The sequence below is a fragment of the Grus americana genome, chromosome 8, assembly GCF_028858705.1.
Source record: "Grus americana isolate bGruAme1 chromosome 8, bGruAme1.mat, whole genome shotgun sequence".
Lineage (NCBI taxonomy): Eukaryota > Metazoa > Chordata > Aves > Gruiformes > Gruidae > Grus > Grus americana.
The window spans coordinates 20,087,117-20,104,004 of NC_072859.1; the positions used below are offsets into that span (position 1 = coordinate 20,087,117).

General features: G+C 41.8%; 2 protein-coding genes across 12 annotated transcripts in view; both read left to right on the forward strand.

Annotated features, from left to right (window-relative positions):
• Positions 1–9,305, forward strand: part of MCOLN3 (mucolipin TRP cation channel 3) — a 28,072-nt gene extending 18,767 nt beyond the window's left edge. For all 4 annotated transcript variants that reach the window (XM_054833499.1, XM_054833500.1, XM_054833501.1 and 1 more), the window contains 8 exons: positions 521–620; positions 2,365–2,477; positions 2,558–2,707; positions 4,662–4,763; positions 4,875–4,997; positions 5,721–5,927; positions 6,297–6,426; positions 8,101–9,305. In XM_054833499.1, coding sequence (XP_054689474.1) covers positions 521–620; positions 2,365–2,477; positions 2,558–2,707; positions 4,662–4,763; positions 4,875–4,997; positions 5,721–5,927; positions 6,297–6,426; positions 8,101–8,120 — 945 coding nt within the window. In that variant the 3' untranslated portion in view covers positions 8,121–9,305. The remainder of the gene's footprint in view (positions 1–520; positions 621–2,364; positions 2,478–2,557; positions 2,708–4,661; positions 4,764–4,874; positions 4,998–5,720; positions 5,928–6,296; positions 6,427–8,100) is intronic.
• Positions 9,306–12,224: 2,919 nt separating this feature from the next.
• Positions 12,225–16,888, forward strand: part of MCOLN2 (mucolipin TRP cation channel 2) — a 33,839-nt gene continuing 29,175 nt past the window's right edge. For 2 of the 8 annotated variants that reach the window (XM_054833413.1, XM_054833414.1), the window contains exons 1-2: positions 12,225–12,699; positions 16,151–16,310. In XM_054833413.1, the coding sequence (XP_054689388.1) occupies positions 12,650–12,699; positions 16,151–16,310 (210 nt within the window). In that variant the 5' untranslated portion in view covers positions 12,225–12,649. Of the gene's footprint in view, positions 12,700–12,916; positions 13,116–13,158; positions 13,311–16,150; positions 16,311–16,888 lie in introns of those variants that run through there. The other 6 variants (XM_054833415.1, XM_054833419.1, XM_054833418.1 and 3 more) reach the window with 6 other exon arrangements.

Genomic DNA, 16,888 nt, shown 5'->3' on the forward strand with positions numbered 1-16,888 from the left:
GCAGTCAGTGCAGATGTTTTCTGAAGAGTGTTTGAGCACCATTGACTGGTCCCCAATGGTGTCTGGATTACTCTGTCATGGCTTAGTGTACCCTGTAAATAACCACCATTTGTGGCTGTGGGACGTTAAGCTTTGAGTGCTCGTGATGTGGTCCGGAAGCACTTGCGTGGCCTACAGCCTTTTGTACTCTAATCCATCTGAAGTATAAGGAAAGCGTAAACCTCTTCTCTTTAGAGAGACGCTTCTAGGAAAGGCTGGCTTCAGATCATGGAGGAATGAGGTTGCAGTTTAAAAGAATTTCACCTAGAATCTAGTTGATCAAGCAATTTGTGGCAAATATGTAGTTCACTAGATTTGTCTTTTACTTTGACAGCATTTATTTGAATAAACTGAAATTACCATAAGCTTAAACAAGTTTTGTTATGTCTCCCCTACAAGAATTACTCTGAATCATTATGCAAGCTTAGCAGTACAGGTGCTACATATGTAATAGTTTTGGTTTTGTTTTTTTTTAATACAGATAGTGTTTGATAATAAAGCACATAGTGGAAGAATTAAAATAAGTCTAGACAACGACATAGCGATCAGGGAATGTAAAGACTGGCACGTTTCTGGATCAAGTAAGTAACATAAATGTGTTCAAATTTTCATGCTAAACTTTTCCCACACAAGTACAATGTTTGTTAACCTTTTTCTTTATTAAAAGGTGAGGCACTATTGACATGCATTCTCTAGTGGGTGTGCTCTAAATCCTGATTTTCTAAGGAATTAATTGTTCTTACACCTCTGATCTGAAATCCTGGGAACCCAGCCACACCATTACTTTCCTTAGCAGTTCTCAAACCTTGCACCATTGATACTGTCAAACCCAAATTTTTCCACAACTCATTGTTCATCCTTCTAGCTTTGGCTACTGAACTTACACTGCTCATTGCTTAAGGTAGGGCTGTGAACCCTTGTTCTAGCACCAGGCAACAGAAGGACATGTGATAGTGGTGGAAAGTTGAAACTGGTTCACTCTTATTTCAGGACTTAGCACCAGGACAGATAAGGAAGCGCTGTTGCTAAGGCTTGCTAGAGTGGAATGGCTAGAAACAATTCTTACTGCTGCTTAAATGTTGTTTGGCCTGTATTTGGGTATAACTGAGATGCACAATATGGTTAAATATCTGTCTTAAAGAGTTACTAACAAGAGTACCCTTTGTTGGCTGGTAGTGAAAAAGCAGAAGGTTTTTTGTTTTGGTTTTTTTTTAAAGATCAAGATTGGAATTAATTTGGGGGAATTTAATGAAATGCATCACAGAATACAAAACACACCACTTATGCAAATGCAGATTCCACTAAATACTCTTTATCAACTAGCTTTGCTAGCTGCTGTGTTATAAACACACACCAGATGGCATGCGACCTCTAACAGATTGCTTGTGCAGCAGTACAAGAAGGTTTTGATACCAGGCTTCTGTAATAATCCATATTTGATATCTGTGTAGATTGCCTCTATAACAGTTTTCAAAATCATCTCCTGGAACACCCTGAATTATTTTCTGAAAGCCAAGGAAAAATACAAAGGCAATGATTGCAATTGGACAACAACAAGTTGTTGCTGTTCTGGACTATGCTGCAAACCCAACTTGAATGGCAGCAGTACCTGCGTTAGTGACTTTGGTATAAGCAAGAAGTGGGTGGGGGTTTTCTGGGTAGTGCTGTAGGTATCTTTGTGAAGTCAGCTAAAACTTCAGTATCCCATTTTGGAGAACTGTCTCTTGCAACTTTAGCACAAATTTGTTTCATTCCCCCCCCTCCCCCAACATAATCAGTCTTTTAGAATCAAAAATCTAATCCTTATACTGTATCATCTGGTTTCAGCCGTATGATAGGTATGAAAAAGAAAAAGGTGACTAATGGTAGATTTGGTGCAAAATTTGACCTTAGTTGATCGAGAATATGATTTTTAGCAACATAAGAGATGGAGAACTCCTGTCCAGGTCAATGTTGGTCTTGGCTGAGCAGCACTGTAAATTATCTGCACTGCTCTAGCACAGAAAACCTGTCTGGTAGCCAAATACTGGTTTGGAAGAGAAATTACATACAATAAAGTTCTTGGGATTTTTTAGGCAAGTTCTGTATATTTTTGATGTGATGTTAACCTTCCTAAATTAACTGAAGTAGTATGTGCAAGGCAGGTGCACTTGTGTCTTATGAAAATATGTCAGACAAGCTTTTGTGGGAAAAGTGCAAAGAGTTTCCTTAATTCAGTTGTACAAACATACTTAACATCAAAACTTGATTCTTACTTCAATACTCAAGGTGGTCAACAAGATGAAATGCATCTGATTGTCAACATGTACATTTTTGTTCTTGCAGTACAGAAGAATACTCATTACATGATGATCTTCGATGCTTTTGTTATATTGACTTGTCTAGCCTCATTGATCCTTTGCACACGATCAGTGGTTAAAGGAATTCAGCTCCAAAGGGTGAGTATAACTCTTTCTTTGGAAAGTCTTCATGTCTTGTGTAAGTCTGATTAACATTTTCCTTTCCTCCTTTCCCCTAGGAACTTGTAAGCTTTTTCCTATATTACTATAAGAAAGAAGTAGCTTTCAGTGATCAAATGGAATTTGTCAATGGATGGTACATCCTGATTATGGTTAGCGATGTCCTAACTATTGTTGGATCAACTCTAAAGATGGAGATACAAGCCAAGGTAAGATACGACACTGTTAAGTGGAAGCAAAACTGATTGTCTCTGTCCCAGCTAGGTTGCTTCTGAGTGGCATGAAATTTTAAAATTGTCATCTCTTCTGGAAGTATAATTGAGAAGTGTAATTTCCAGTTGTGAGATTTAAAACCTCTCAATATAACTAAATATTATAGTTCTAATTATCTTTGCTCCTTTGTGACTTTAAGGAATAAAATCAACTTCATCTCTGAAAGTTTAAGACTGTTTACTTCCTCTTTTCCCCATTTAGGACCACCTATATTTGCTTATTTGTTTTTTTTTTTTTTTTTAATTTAGCATTTAACTTTCTGTTCCCCATTTAATAAGTGTTTAACTAGCATAGAGACTCTCTCCTTAAACATCACTTTGCTGCTTTCCTAGCTTCTGGTTTCCAGCATGTACATAACAGTCAGCCACAGCCTGGTTCTAGACTTTCAATTTTTAAAATAAACTTGATATAGAGAAAAAAAAAATCTTTTTGAAACATGTTATCTGCAGTCAGAATTAGGGAACAAAAATTATTACAGTATGGTATCCTGAAGCACTCTAATATTCAGATAAAGCTGTTCTTCACTGAATATGTAGCAGACTTTGAGGTGTGACACTGCAACACAGCAGACTTTGGACAGTAGTGATGAAAGGATGGGTCTGAAATTGTCTGGTGACAGCTTGACTGTCATAAATGCCCTGTACAAATCGCCCTATCTTACTTTAGGAATTGTAAACTTGGCTTTTAGGAGTAGAGAGAAGCTATGAGGAAGTTGGCTAAGAGAAGAGAGAACTCTATCCTGCTTTGGGAGAAGCAAAGATGAGAACAAGATTGAAGTAAGATCTCGCCTTTGGGATTCCAGTATCTTACCTATATAAACACATCTATTTATACATATTTCTTTTCTAAGAGAGTATTTTACTAAAACTCATCTCTACAGATACACTTCATTTTGCAAGTCTTGTGGACAATAATTACAAGATCTTGTTCCATGTTACTGTGTGAAAGTTAATGGCTGAATATCTGTAATAAGTTCACGTTAAAGTAGCCTAAATTTGTTTTTTGTCAACCTGCAAGCTAATTACACTAAGATACAAGATTAGCCAGCTTTTAGAGGAATAAAACCAGAAAATAGTGAAAACTTCTTATTCAAGTAAGCTGTCCTGATCTGTTTCAGAGTAGAGCTGCAGTTCAGGGAACAGGGTATATGCTAACTTGGATGAAAATAGGCCAGTATGTATAGATGGAAAAAAACCCAGTGAAGTGCCAATAAAATATAAATGACGTTCCGGTTAGAATTAATTAAATGCTAATTACAGTTCTCCTTGATAACTGTCTACACCTCACAGTTTCCTGCTACCTAATAAGATCCTCCTTAGTATCAGCTGACAAGTCATGCTATTTTTTAAAACCTGCTTTGCTGATGTACTGGAAGAACCCGCTTTGCCCCGCGGTTCTAAAGTCACCGCTACGCTGTCCGTCGGGATGTGGTGGAGAGATTCCCAAGCTGCTCTGGGGAATCCATCGATGCAGCTGCTACGGATTCCAGAAGCAGTTGCTGCAGATCTGGAAGCAGCATAAAAATGTTTGCGGTGCTGCTCTGGAGGTCTTAGCGAGCCAGGTCCAGAGAGGATGTCCCTGCACCTGCAGTGCAGCTGTGCTCTTGGCCTTGCAAATGAAGCTTAGCCCGTTGTCAGAATCTGTTTTACAAACAGCCATATGTAAAGGCATGGGAACTCAGTTACACTTCAAAGTGCCCTTGTTCTGTGGTGGGACTTCTGCTCTCTAACACGTATTGCCCCAAACTAATTTTTAATGGGAGAGATTGCCAAGGAAAACAATGTTTCTTAACAGATCTTTGTAGTAATGAGAGTTGCAATTTAGAACCCGTCAGTTGTTATAATACTTGATTTTTTTTCTTTCTTTTTTTTTTCTTCTTTATTTTTTCAGAGTCTGACAAGTTACGATGTCTGTAGCATACTCCTAGGAACATCCACCATGCTTGTGTGGCTTGGAGTCATTCGCTACCTAGGTTTCTTTCGGAAGTATAATGTAAGGATCTCCTGAGATCTTCGTGCTGTTGGTATTTATTCTGTTTGTTGCTATAAGAGGACTGGAAGAAATGCCTGGTTGAATTCTAACTGTTTGCATTGCTTTGTGCAGCTTCTCATCCTAACGCTGCGAGCAGCATTACCCAACGTAATGAGGTTCTGCTGTTGCGCTGCTATGATCTACCTGGGCTATTGTTTCTGTGGCTGGATTGTACTGGGACCATACCATGTGAAGGTAATATACTTAACAGGAAAAAAGACAACTTGAATAACAGAATGGATTCCAAACGAATGAGAGATTACTACTGGTGTCTTCTAAGTCTCCATGTCAAGGCTTCCCTTAATATAAAAATAGTGTATCTTCAACGTGATGCTGCTCTGTCGGAGGAGTCTGACTTCCATGACTCAGTCAGACTTTCCTCGAGTTATGAAAGCTGTGAGTCAGAAGTAGAAGCTGCCGTGACTCCCAATCATATGCTAGTATTTTGAGAAATAATTTTCATCTTGCAGAACACTGGTGTCAGATTAAAGCTTTGGAGACTTTATCCTTATCCCTTTTAAAAGTTAAATTGGCTTATTTGCACCAGCAGGAGTTTGCAGGTGAATGAATCGAATGTGTACGTGTACAGGAGGTGACAGACTTTGCTCATTCCTCAAATGTTTTACTGTTTGCACCTTGTCATACCCTGAGCATACAAAGAGATCCAAGGCAGCCAGTGACCAGCTGTGTATCATCTTCATGTTATGTACAGTCTCTGGATCCAAATAAAGTGTTCGTCCCTGGAGGTGTTCAAAAAGCGTGTAGACATGGCACTTTGGGACATGGTCTAGTAGACATGGTGGTGCTGGGTTGACGGTTGGACTTGATGATCCTAGAGGTCTTTCCCAACCTTAAAGATTCTATGATTCTATGAATGGATGTTCATGGATGGATGTTCTTTTCTTCCCTCCTCTCTAGTTTCGCTCTCTGAACGTGGTTTCTGAATGTCTTTTTTCACTGATCAATGGAGATGACATGTTTGCCACTTTTGCAAAAATGCAGCAGAAAAGTTACTTGGTTTGGTTATTCAGTAGGATCTACCTCTACTCCTTCATCAGTCTGTTCATCTATATGGTGCTGAGTCTCTTCATTGCACTCATTACAGATACGTATGAAACTGTCAAGGTAAGCATGAGCTTTTACTCTTCATTTGGAATAAGAACGCACGATTGGCACTATCAAAACTCTCATCTCCCTCAATATTTTGACTTGCAGCGCATGCCAATTTAAAGAATAAATATAACGGCTACTTTTGAGGCTGCAGAGTGATGACAAGAGGTTTTTAGTCCTTCCCTACTTCAGTTTTCGTACAAGCCTATCTGATTTCCTGCCCCAATGGTAGCTAAATATCTACTAAAAAGCAGTAATTGCATATTCAGTTTTCTGAATCTTCTAAATTCAGGCTTAAGCAATGTCTGAAAAGTGGTCTGGGGAGGATTTGGGTTACTATGTGGTTTTGCTCTGCTAAAGGTTTAACTAAATACCAATTTTTAGCACTACCAGCAAGATGGCTTTCCGGAGACAGAACTTCAGAGATTTATATCACAGTGCAAAGACTTACCGAACTCGGGCAGGTACAGGTTAGACGAGGAGAGTTCTGTATCTGTCTTCTGCTGTTGTAATGGTACGTACCTATGTTAAAATTATACATTAATACGTATGCAAAAGCAGCACACCACAAATTGTCCCTGGTGTAATGTTCATGAAGAGTACTTCAATTTGGGGGAGTGGAGGGGGAAAAAAACCCACAAAAATCCCAAACTATTTCTAATGCTCTAGAATGGAGCACTTCAGTGAAATGTCTGCAGCCAACAAACTCCTTAGGAGAGGTGAGGGAACTTTTAAATTAAGAATTACTTAACATAGGAAAAATAGTACAGCAAGTTAGATAATATATATACAGTAACTGAGGAACCCCGTATGTGTAATGCACAAGCATTAACACTTCCTGTACTTATTGCAATAGTCAGGACTTACTGAACTCGTTCAGTGTCATCTTTTTAATACTACCTTGTGCAGTAAGGTGTCCTAACTTAAATGGCAGCAGGCCTGAAACCTAGGGAGAAAATCAACTTGCCACGTTTGTAAGATAGCGTGCAGTTTACAATATTATCAAAGCACTCGGAAGAGGATTGCCTAACTTCCACTATGGAGAGCTTAATGCTTCAGTTATTTGAAGTTCTGTTTCTTCAGGAATACTGATTGCAGGTTACGTGGTTTATATTTAACCTGGCTGGCAGCAGCTCTGAGTCTTCCTTGCTGAAGGGTCCCTTGGTGAAGGAGCCTTAAAATATTTGCAGCTTGATTAAAAAGGTCAAAGGCATTTGCAGCTCCTTGGTATTGGGCTTTTCTGGTGTGCTACATTGTTACACGCCAGATAGAAATATATTTCTGAGGGGGAGGAGAAGGGGACATATTTTGGAGCAGGGAGAGAACAGAGCCTGCAGTCAGACAGCCCAGAGCAGAGAGACGCTGTTCCGACCGAGCGCCTTTCTTGAAATGAAAGTGTGGGATGAAGCATCTTACCCCTGGGTAAAGGGCACTGAAATGTTAATATTTCCTTTTCTGCACACACCTCTCAGTTTAAGCAGGCAAGAAACCCAGCGCGAGGCGGGACAGGGTAGGGATGTAATACTTCTCCCACTGACGTGGAAACGGGGATCAGGACCCTAGAAGAGCATTCGAAAAGGGAAATTTGATTACTCTCAAGCAACGTACTCTTCAGGAGCATTGGGCAGCCAGCAGTGTCCTGGACTCTGAGCTGTAGGCATTTAAGCGCCTGGTTTCAGAGCCTTGTTTCCTGAACTTATTACCTACTCTTTAATGATTTTATCCTGGTCCAAAATATCTTGCTCCACGTGCGTGCCTCATACTATGCATGTTAGTGCTGCATACTGGAAATAGTGGGGTTTTTCCTCTAGAAGCTAGACCAGGGGCTGACTTTGCAGTTGCCTGCAAATGCTGGACATTGCTCCTTTAGGTCAGTACTGCAGCCTTCTGGTTTTACTTTGAAGCGAATGGTCTGTCGGAATAGGTAAGTATCTCGAGTGGGATGCTGAGTTATCGGTTCTATGGCTTCTGCTCTTCAAACAGTCATATGGGCCTGCAGGACACACGTGGCTTCTCTGAATTCTTTCACATGGTCAAAATGTTTCATGGTGGTTCATTGCAGTTTCTTATCAGTGTATGTCAAATCAGTTATTAAATAATCCAGATGCATTTTTAAGGCTCCTTATACAATGAAACTATTATTTTGATGCATACAGCTGACAACTTTTTTCCCCCTTCTCCTGTGCAGGTCCTAGTGAACGTATCTAATGGATTGTGGGAGTGTATCATGGAGGCTTTAAAGCAGCACACGTTGCAGGAACTGGACAGTAGAGCTGGTGGAAAACCTTTACCTAAAGCCTGAGTTTGCTTTTCTGAAAAAACAGTGTAAGCCTGTGGCAGAAGCTTGTGATGAACTTACAGTCTTTCTGATTAGGCACTCTTACTGCTAGTTCAGGGGGTTTGGGGGTTTGTTTTTTTATTAATTAAATTGTGCTAGAATGGAAAGGGCATTAAAATGCTGTGTTCAGAGACTTGGCTAGATTACGTGGGTAGACTAGAAATGCAGTACCTTTCAACTATAAGTAGAAATAGTGCTGGACAACTGCAACTTTGAAGACCAACCCAGCCCTCAGTACCACAGGCATTATTTAGCTATGGCTGACCCGGCACCCAATGAATGAAAGCTCACTCTAGAGCCCTCAGCATTTTTTTGTTTGTCTACACTCATAATAAAAATAAACTAAAACTCTGAAATTTGATGTAACTTGTTTCTGGAGACATTACAGTGAACTGATGCACAAGCCATTCAGATACGGCTGAGAGCATAAACTAAATGTTTCTACAAACCTAAGTACCACTTAATGTAAGTGGCAGTCTCTTCTGGGAGAGGCCAGGGATATGCCAGGCCACAGCTGAAGTTCGAGGGGTCAGTTGAGTGGAGAAATGTAGATGTTCTCCTATATCCAGCGCTGGGTGGGATCAGTTACAGTCCTCAGCTTCACAGTGTGCTGACCTTAGGTTTTTAAAGGAAAAGTCAGACAAAAGCACTTTCAAAATATCTATTTTTTTATTTGAAATCTTCCTCTGGTACACAAGTCTGTTGAAGTCTAAACTAAGTTAAATACTTATGTATTTAACACATATGTCTCTGAGAGTCCTATCTGGGTATTTCCTACCAACCTAATAACCCGGTACTGTCAGCGGCTGTCTGAAACATTAGATCTTATCAAAGTTCAGTTCTGACAACTTAGTTTAGATACTTTGTTGATTGTGATACCATTTAATAGATGCCTTATTTTCTGTAGCATATTTTAGATAACTTGTATTTGTGAGCAACAATCCTGTTGGTACGTGTGACAATGTATAATGCTGTGCACAAAGGTGGACGACACTAAACATGTTCTGTCTGGATGTTTACACGTTGTAAATGTGCTACAATAAACATTTCCAGCTGCAGTAAGTATTGGGTGTGTCAGTATTCATCTGAAGCGTAAATATGTTGCCAGGTTAACATAGGAGCTTTTTAAATAGCAATATGCAATTTCTGGCATGAAGTGGTGTGTGGAGTGTGTGAACTTGCATTTCCTGTAGTCAGGATCGTTCCTGTGGACTCTGGTGAGGTCCTGTTCCCAGTTTGATCCTGTCTAACAGCTTTGCAGAGTTTGCCATAGAAACAAACAAGCAAGTATTAACCCTTACACTAAAAACGCTCTTGTACATTACACAACGTTCAAATTCAGCAAAGGCAAACCAAATGTAAGGTGTAGGCAGAACAGATTATTCGCAGTATCTGAAAGTTTCATGTACTGGGGTCCTTGTCTTCCAAGTTACCTAGGATGGAAGATTTTTGAAGCTTTTCAAGGAGATTCAAGGCAATCTTGCCTTGAAAAGCAAATATTAAGTGACCATGTTCTTTGTTGACACATTAAACTCCTTATGGATTTTCGACAACACACCATATATAATGTGCATATCGCTATTGTATAACATAGTTTGTGCAAGGAATTCTGACAAGGACGGCAAGCGCTGAAATGCAGAAGGCTGACTTCTTAGCAAGGCTTTTTCATACAGAGTTTAGAGAAAGCTAAGATGGATAACTTGCTGAAAATGCAGGTCCATTTTGTAAACAGCTATGGCATAGTTTGTCAATACAGTTATAAGGCAAGTAGTAGTCTGATTTCGTTTAGAAACAGGGCAGAACATATGCTTCATCACTGTTAACATGAAATTGGCAACAAATTTCAGCACAATTGGACAGAGCTCTAAAATACCAAATTTTTACAAAGTTTTATAGAAGCAGGGAGAAAACATGTTAATAGAATCCTGCAGTATGAGCTTAAGGCGTGGAAAGCTACAATGGGTGACCCCAGAGCAGGAAAAGATATCATATAGAGATTCTTTCAATTCCTAATAGGAGAAATCTTCCACTGAACACTGGTTTCTGTTGCCTGAAGAGCAAACTTCACTGTGAAGCTTCTTTTGCAGTGAGATCCCTGTTAGAGTCTTTAAGTAATGACCTGTGCTTGTGCTACAGGTAAAAAGTAAATCAACTGAGACACAGAAATTCACTGGAAAACTTTCCTCTGTTACTGTTGCTAGACTACACAGCTTTTAATTTAGCATTGCTGGCAGTTGTGTGGGTTTGGGGAGAAAAGACTTGATGAAAGGCAACTTGCCTTCAAACAGTAATAGGCGGTATCACAGTGTGAAGCCAGAGGGGAAGGGCTACCTTAAATTAGGAGAAGGATGAGTAAAGCAAAGGATAGGATGGGGTGGGAGGAAAAGAAGGGACAATTGCTTATAAAGTCAGCAGAGCAGCAATTGTGTATTTCTGGCCATAGATGCGGGCTGTTACACGGAGGAAAGAGGAACAGTACCCTGACAAGTTACTGGCTTACACCAGCTCAAAATGTCCAGTTCTGACTGGAAAAATAAATGCTGCTTGTATTACATATCTGGTATCTATCTAGATTTTGTTTTTTAAGAAAACCATGTATTGTTCTCCTTGGTAGCGCTGCTGGCAATCTAAGCGCCTGCTGTCCAGATTTCTGACCTGCTTGGTCCTTGGTGTTCAGGATCTTCATCTGCCGGAGTATTTGGCTCACCTGAGCAGCAGCCAGTCAATGCTGTGTTTTCTAACCTACTGGCTGCATTTGAGATGCAGTGCAGCTCTGCCAAGAGACCTGTGGCTGCTGCTGTTGTGTATGTGGTGGGGCTTTTTAATCTTATTTTGTGTCACTATACGATGTACTGGTTACAGCCTTGCAGAGCCAAGTAGTGTAACAATGATCTTATTCTAAAAAAAATCCTCATGACTTCAACAGTATCAGTGATCTCAACATTAGCAATGCTAGTAACGCGTGTAAAGCTGCATCCTGCAGACATCAGTATCTTTATGCTGATACAATCAGTCAGGCACAGATAGAACTGTAAAATGCAGGTGGGGAGAGCAAAGAAGCGGATAAAGCATCAGATAAACTCATGCTTAAAAATGCCATCCTAAGGCAAACAGGGGCTTCAGTGCTGTCCAAGAAGGTGTGGAGGAGTAAGAGAGTTCCTTTGTTCTGATTCTCACCGGGCTCTGGAAAGAGTTGCCTGAAAAATAGCGATAGTATTTCCTTGTGAGAGTAAGTTGCAAGGTGCTAAACTTGGGTAACAGCTGATTTCATACCAAGGCTCATTTCAATGCCAATGTTTTGCATATGCCCAGGTAGTGAGAATCTCTTGTTTTCGGCAGAGCTCGGATCTCTTAACAGAATGAAGTGACGCTGAAGGGAAGAGTGAGGTGGGGGCCATACTTGTTTCAAAGTACCAGTTTCCGTGTTGGATAGAAGCACGTTCTCCGGTAAACAGTGCATGCAAAAGAGAAAGAAATCAATTCCAGATATGCTCATACCCTTCCAATTAAAAAAAATGTGTAAAGGCATAATTTATCTCTGGCAGATGGGGGGTGGAAACAGATGCTGCTGTAAAGACCAAACCTGTGATTGCATGTGTCAGGGGCATCTTCCTGCCTTGAGGCAGCAGCTAATAGCAGATGCTTCAGAGAACACCTTAAGAAAACTTTCATGCATGAGCTGACATAACGCTCTTGCAGCTAATTTTGAGTAACTGCACATAAATGTTTATCTGGGCCTTTGTTCCTTCTTCTCCCTTAAACGGCGTGACTGTAACCAAACACAGCATCATCTGAGAGCATTATGTAAGAGTCCTACGCCGCCCATCCCCACCGCGTGGGCAGGTAGAGAGCTCACAGTTGCTGCAAAGAAGCCTCTTGTAAGTCTGCATTCTGTTTTGAACACCCTAATATGGAGTAACCACATTAAACCGCATCCTCTGAGGAACTAAGTACCTTCTCAGCTGCAAACCGACCGGCTCTGTAGCAGCTAATCTGACAGTCTTCCTGCATGTCGTCTCCTCGCTACAACAGCCACTACCGACCCCTACTTCGCTTAGCAAGAGCCCGAGCACCGCTGACTGCTAAGCACAGGCGCAGAGGTGGCGCAGGGCACGCAGCTCCAGCCGCCGCCGGCCGGGCGCGGGGCACGTGGGCAGCGGGGCGCCCTCCTCCGCGCGGGCCCCCATAAAGGCGGCGCGGCCGGCGGGGCAGGGCAGGGCGCGGGGCTCGCTGGCGGGACGGGGCTGAGCGGCCCAGGCCGCTCGGGTCGCGGCGCCGGCTCCTCCCGTCCACTGCCGAGGGCTGCCGGAGCCCCGCGCCGTCCTGCCCGGGCAGCAGCAGCAGCAGCAGCAGCAGCAGCAGCAGCAGCAGCCGCCGCCGCCGCCGCCGCCGCGGCCCCATGGAGATCTCCCTCAAGTACCTGCCCGGCGGACGGGCCGCCGCCAGCGGGTGAGCGGGACGGGGCCGGGCGCGGCGCTGCCCGCTTGGGTCACGCCGCCCGGCGCGGCGGGGAGGGGGGGTCAGGGCGCTCCTTCGCCAACGGCTGCGGGAGGGAGCGAAGCGCCCCGGGGCGCGGGTCGGGGCACGGCGGCCGTGTGGGGCCGCGATAACGGGCGTGTCCCGCCGCGCCAGCAACGGGCGGGGGGCGGGCTCCGCAGGGCAGCGCGCCTGCTGTCGGGCACCAGGTTAGCGAACAGCCGGAGGCGTTGCTCCAAACTCGTGTTTCGACTTTGGTGCGCAAGGTAGGTCCTGTCTGCCTGAGCTGTCGGGGCTGGCTTTGTCCTGCTGTTCAGGAGCCAGAGACCTTCCCTGCCCGTCGTGTCGCCGGTGTGCCGCGGTCACGGAGAGGAGTCGCAGCGTGCTCGGTGCGTGCCGCTCGCTCTCGCCGCTTTTGGCAGCGCTGCTGCTCCTCCCGCAGCAGCGTAGCGATTGGTAACGTTGGCGGCTCTGGGGAGCGAGGGGTTTTTTTCTCAGTTTCTTAGAACTCGCTTTTCTGAGAAGTGCTAGGCGATGCTCTCCTCTGGGCGAGCGTGAAGGTGAAGCTGGGGTTGTCCAGTCTGGTATGTAGAACCCAATTCAGTGATTGTTTTATTGATTTGTTTGTTTTCTTCATAACCACCACATCAATCTCGTTAATGCCTCTTCAAGATCTAGAGCTCAAGTAGATAAATGTTCCCGATACGGATCTCTGGACGCTGTTAGTGTTGCTCCTGTAGTGAATTACTAAATTATTTTTTCGAAAGTGAATCTCCAGTCTGTAGCTTTTTAGCTACTTAATTCAATGGTGCTTTTTCAGCTAGGTGAAGAGCTACGTGTTAAAAGCTTATTTCATCAGTAGGCAGCTGTAAACGGCAGTCGTTAGAGTGGAAACCTCTTTCTGCAATAGAATACTGAGCTTTCAAGTGCCTCGCTAAAACGTTGTCCGAACAACAGATTGTCCTACAGGTACAGCATTGCAATGGTGGCTATACTAATGCAGCTTTTAGAATTGAATTAGTAACAACTATTATTTGTGATGCACAGCACTTAAATATGCATTTAAACGTGCATTGTAGAGGTAGTCTTAATTCACAAAACGTGCTTCTATCAGTGCTTTGCAAAACATACTGGGGAAACCTATTGAGTGGTGTTAATGACACTCCTGTGTCTCAATTGAATTGTTCCATTACTTTGTCTTGAGCTAGGTGCTTTGTTTGGATTATTTTTGGATTTTAGATTATTAGGCTAATAAACACTTGGTAGAGCTAGATGGTCTGTTTTAAATGCAGTAAATTAATCACTTGGAGCTTTTAAACTTTTTTTTAAAGCTTCGGTTGAAGGTTCTAGTTCTGTAGATTTAATGCAGTTTATTTGGATGTAATGTTGAATCTATTCTAGAAATGGATGAATTAAAACCAATTGCTGTATTTCATCTATTGCCAAATGAATTATTTCTTGAATATTACACTGGAGAACGCCTCTTCTTTATTGGAAGACAAAGCCTAACCATGATGTAGGCTTGAATCCCACTGCTTCCTCTTAAGCTGAAAAAGTATGTTGCTTTCCTTGACTGAATTTCCTGCTCACGGTTTCTACAGCTAATTAATAAAGGAAGCTAAAGGCATCAGTGAGAATAAACTGTAGCCAGTGGAGTTAAGTGGGGGATGTGTAAAAGTGAAAATACTGCTATTAGTCAACATCAAGTTTCTAGAATAGCTGTAGGGGCTTGAAAGACAACTTTGGAAAAAAACACCATGTCTTCCATGGTATGCATTTGAATATCAAAGGAAATAGTGTTTCTTACAAGGTTTGCTGTTTGATTATTTTTTAATTGTTATTTTTAAGATCTGTTACTTCAGATATGCTTTTACTGGAAGCTTAGGGGAGGATTTTGCTGAGGTCTTGGAGTGGTTCATTCCTTCATGCTTTGAATCTTGACCAGATCCAGCTTAAATCTGTTCCATTTCCTCTTTCTTTCCCACCTACTCCTATGACTTTTACTCTGGGTTAGGTCTTGTTTGTTGTGTACCCACACAAATGCTGCTGCCCGTTCAAGAGAAGCTGGTACAGGAGCAGCGATGTCTTTGGGTGTCAGTGCAGGATTGAAGTATGTAGGTACCTGTTTCCTTAGACAATTCTCACAGCTGTAACTATATGCTTTTTTGTCAGATGTGTTTAAATTTTTCAACGTTCTTGTATCTTAAACAGTATTAAAACTAGTCTAGTATGTTTCTATTATAAATGTAATTAGGGATGTATTCCATAGTTTCTTGTTCTTAAAAACCTGCTTGTGTTTTTCCTGTTTCAAAACCAAAATCAGCCTACCTCCCATCATCTTCATGAATGATTGATTTAAGGCTGTGTAATAAAGATAACCTTTGAGCTTCTAATGTTAAAATAGATTCCCCCCCCCCCCCCCACTTCCTCTTATGAGGAAACACCATAGTGTCGAATTTACTGTGTTTTTAAACTCTCATTTATCTTCTTGAGAGATGGCTGGTTCTATAGCAAACCAAATGTGCTTTGTGGTCTACAGTTTGGGCTTAAATACTTGTAAACTTCAGGCAGGTGAGGACAGAAGAAGTAGGAATGCATCTGAAAACTTGGTCAAAGCCAAAAGTATTGATTCCTTGAGAAAATGTCCTTTATAAAATTCAGAATATGGGGAGTAATTCTTTGGATGGTAAATGGGACTGATAATTGGCTTATGTAGCCAGTTTCAGATATGATGGCTCTACCTTAACACATGGAGGGAGGGGGAAAAAAAATTACAAGTTAGGTTCTGACCTTTGTGTGAAGTAGGAAATTTCTGACAATTATGGTACTGGAAAATAGGGTTAAAAAGATTAGGAGAAGGGGAAAGTTTTCAATGTCCTGTTCAGCTGAGAGGGGAAAAAAATTAGAGTGATTTAAGACACCTACAACAACAGTCTTCTGTGCTTGTTCCCCTGATTTTTTTTTTTTCATGCCCAGATATTTAAATAAATAAATGCCTGTGAGTTTAGCCCTTAAAGCTGCGTGTTCATAACAGAAGTGTGCTGTGAAGCCTGCTCTGGTTGTTTAGTCTTTAAGACACCTTTTTCTGGTGGTAGAATGTGGGTTATTCAGAGAAATGTGTTAACAGTGGCCTCTCAATTTCAAATATTTAGTTTTAAGAGAGATAAATGTAGACTTACTATTACAGAGCTTCTTATTTAATACCTATTTCCTGAGAAATAGTTGTGTAAATGTTGTGTTTTGATGATCTAATGTGATTGAATGATTTTTAATTATGTGATCATAGGGAAATATTTCTTGCATTTTGCTATAAACCAAACAAAATTGTCACAGACCTTTTATGTCATGTGGTGAAACTGCAGTGTGAGGAAACTGTCTGCCAAAGCGTTCTGTTGGTTTCTAATTAACGTATTATTTATGGCAGAAATATGATGGCTCAGTCAGATTTAGATCTAAAAGAGACGGCTCTGAAAGAGGATTTGAAGTTTTACTTCATGAACCCCTGTGAAAAATACAGAGCAAGACATCAAATACCATGGAAACTGGCTTTGCAGATTTTGAAGATACTTATGGTTACTACACAGGTAATCTTTCCTCTGTTTTTACTTTTAGAAAGTGTAGCAGTGATGTGCAGGAGAAGTAGCTCTGTGGTCCTGGGCCTTTGCCATCCCTGGATATTTGTTACTGACTTGAACTTCCCATTTTAGTCCAGAGAGAAAAAATTCTATGAAAGGCGTGTGGAGGGGGAGGAATAACATAAACCAAATTACAAGAGCTTCCTGGAGATTTTGGGGCAGTATTTGACCAGGTATTTTGCTGTCTTTAAGACAACACTATATAGAAACTACTTTTCTTTCCCACTGAATCAGCGCGGTCTTCAGGCTTGCTGTCACAGTACTGCTCCGTGTTCCGCTTCCTGCGATGTTCATGTGTAGTATAGTTTCACTGGACCATGTTGAAAGTGAAATCTGGTCAGTAACTCAATGTACGTGTTCAGTGTGAAAATGCTGCAGTCTCTGGGGATGGTGGGGATGACTGGGCTGCAGGAATCAGATGTGCCCCTTGCTTCTGTCATCACATGATGCATTTCAAACAGTCTGGTACCTAGATAGGTAGAGGCAAAGAAGAGGGTGTTTTTAAACTGCGCTGGTATCACAGTGTC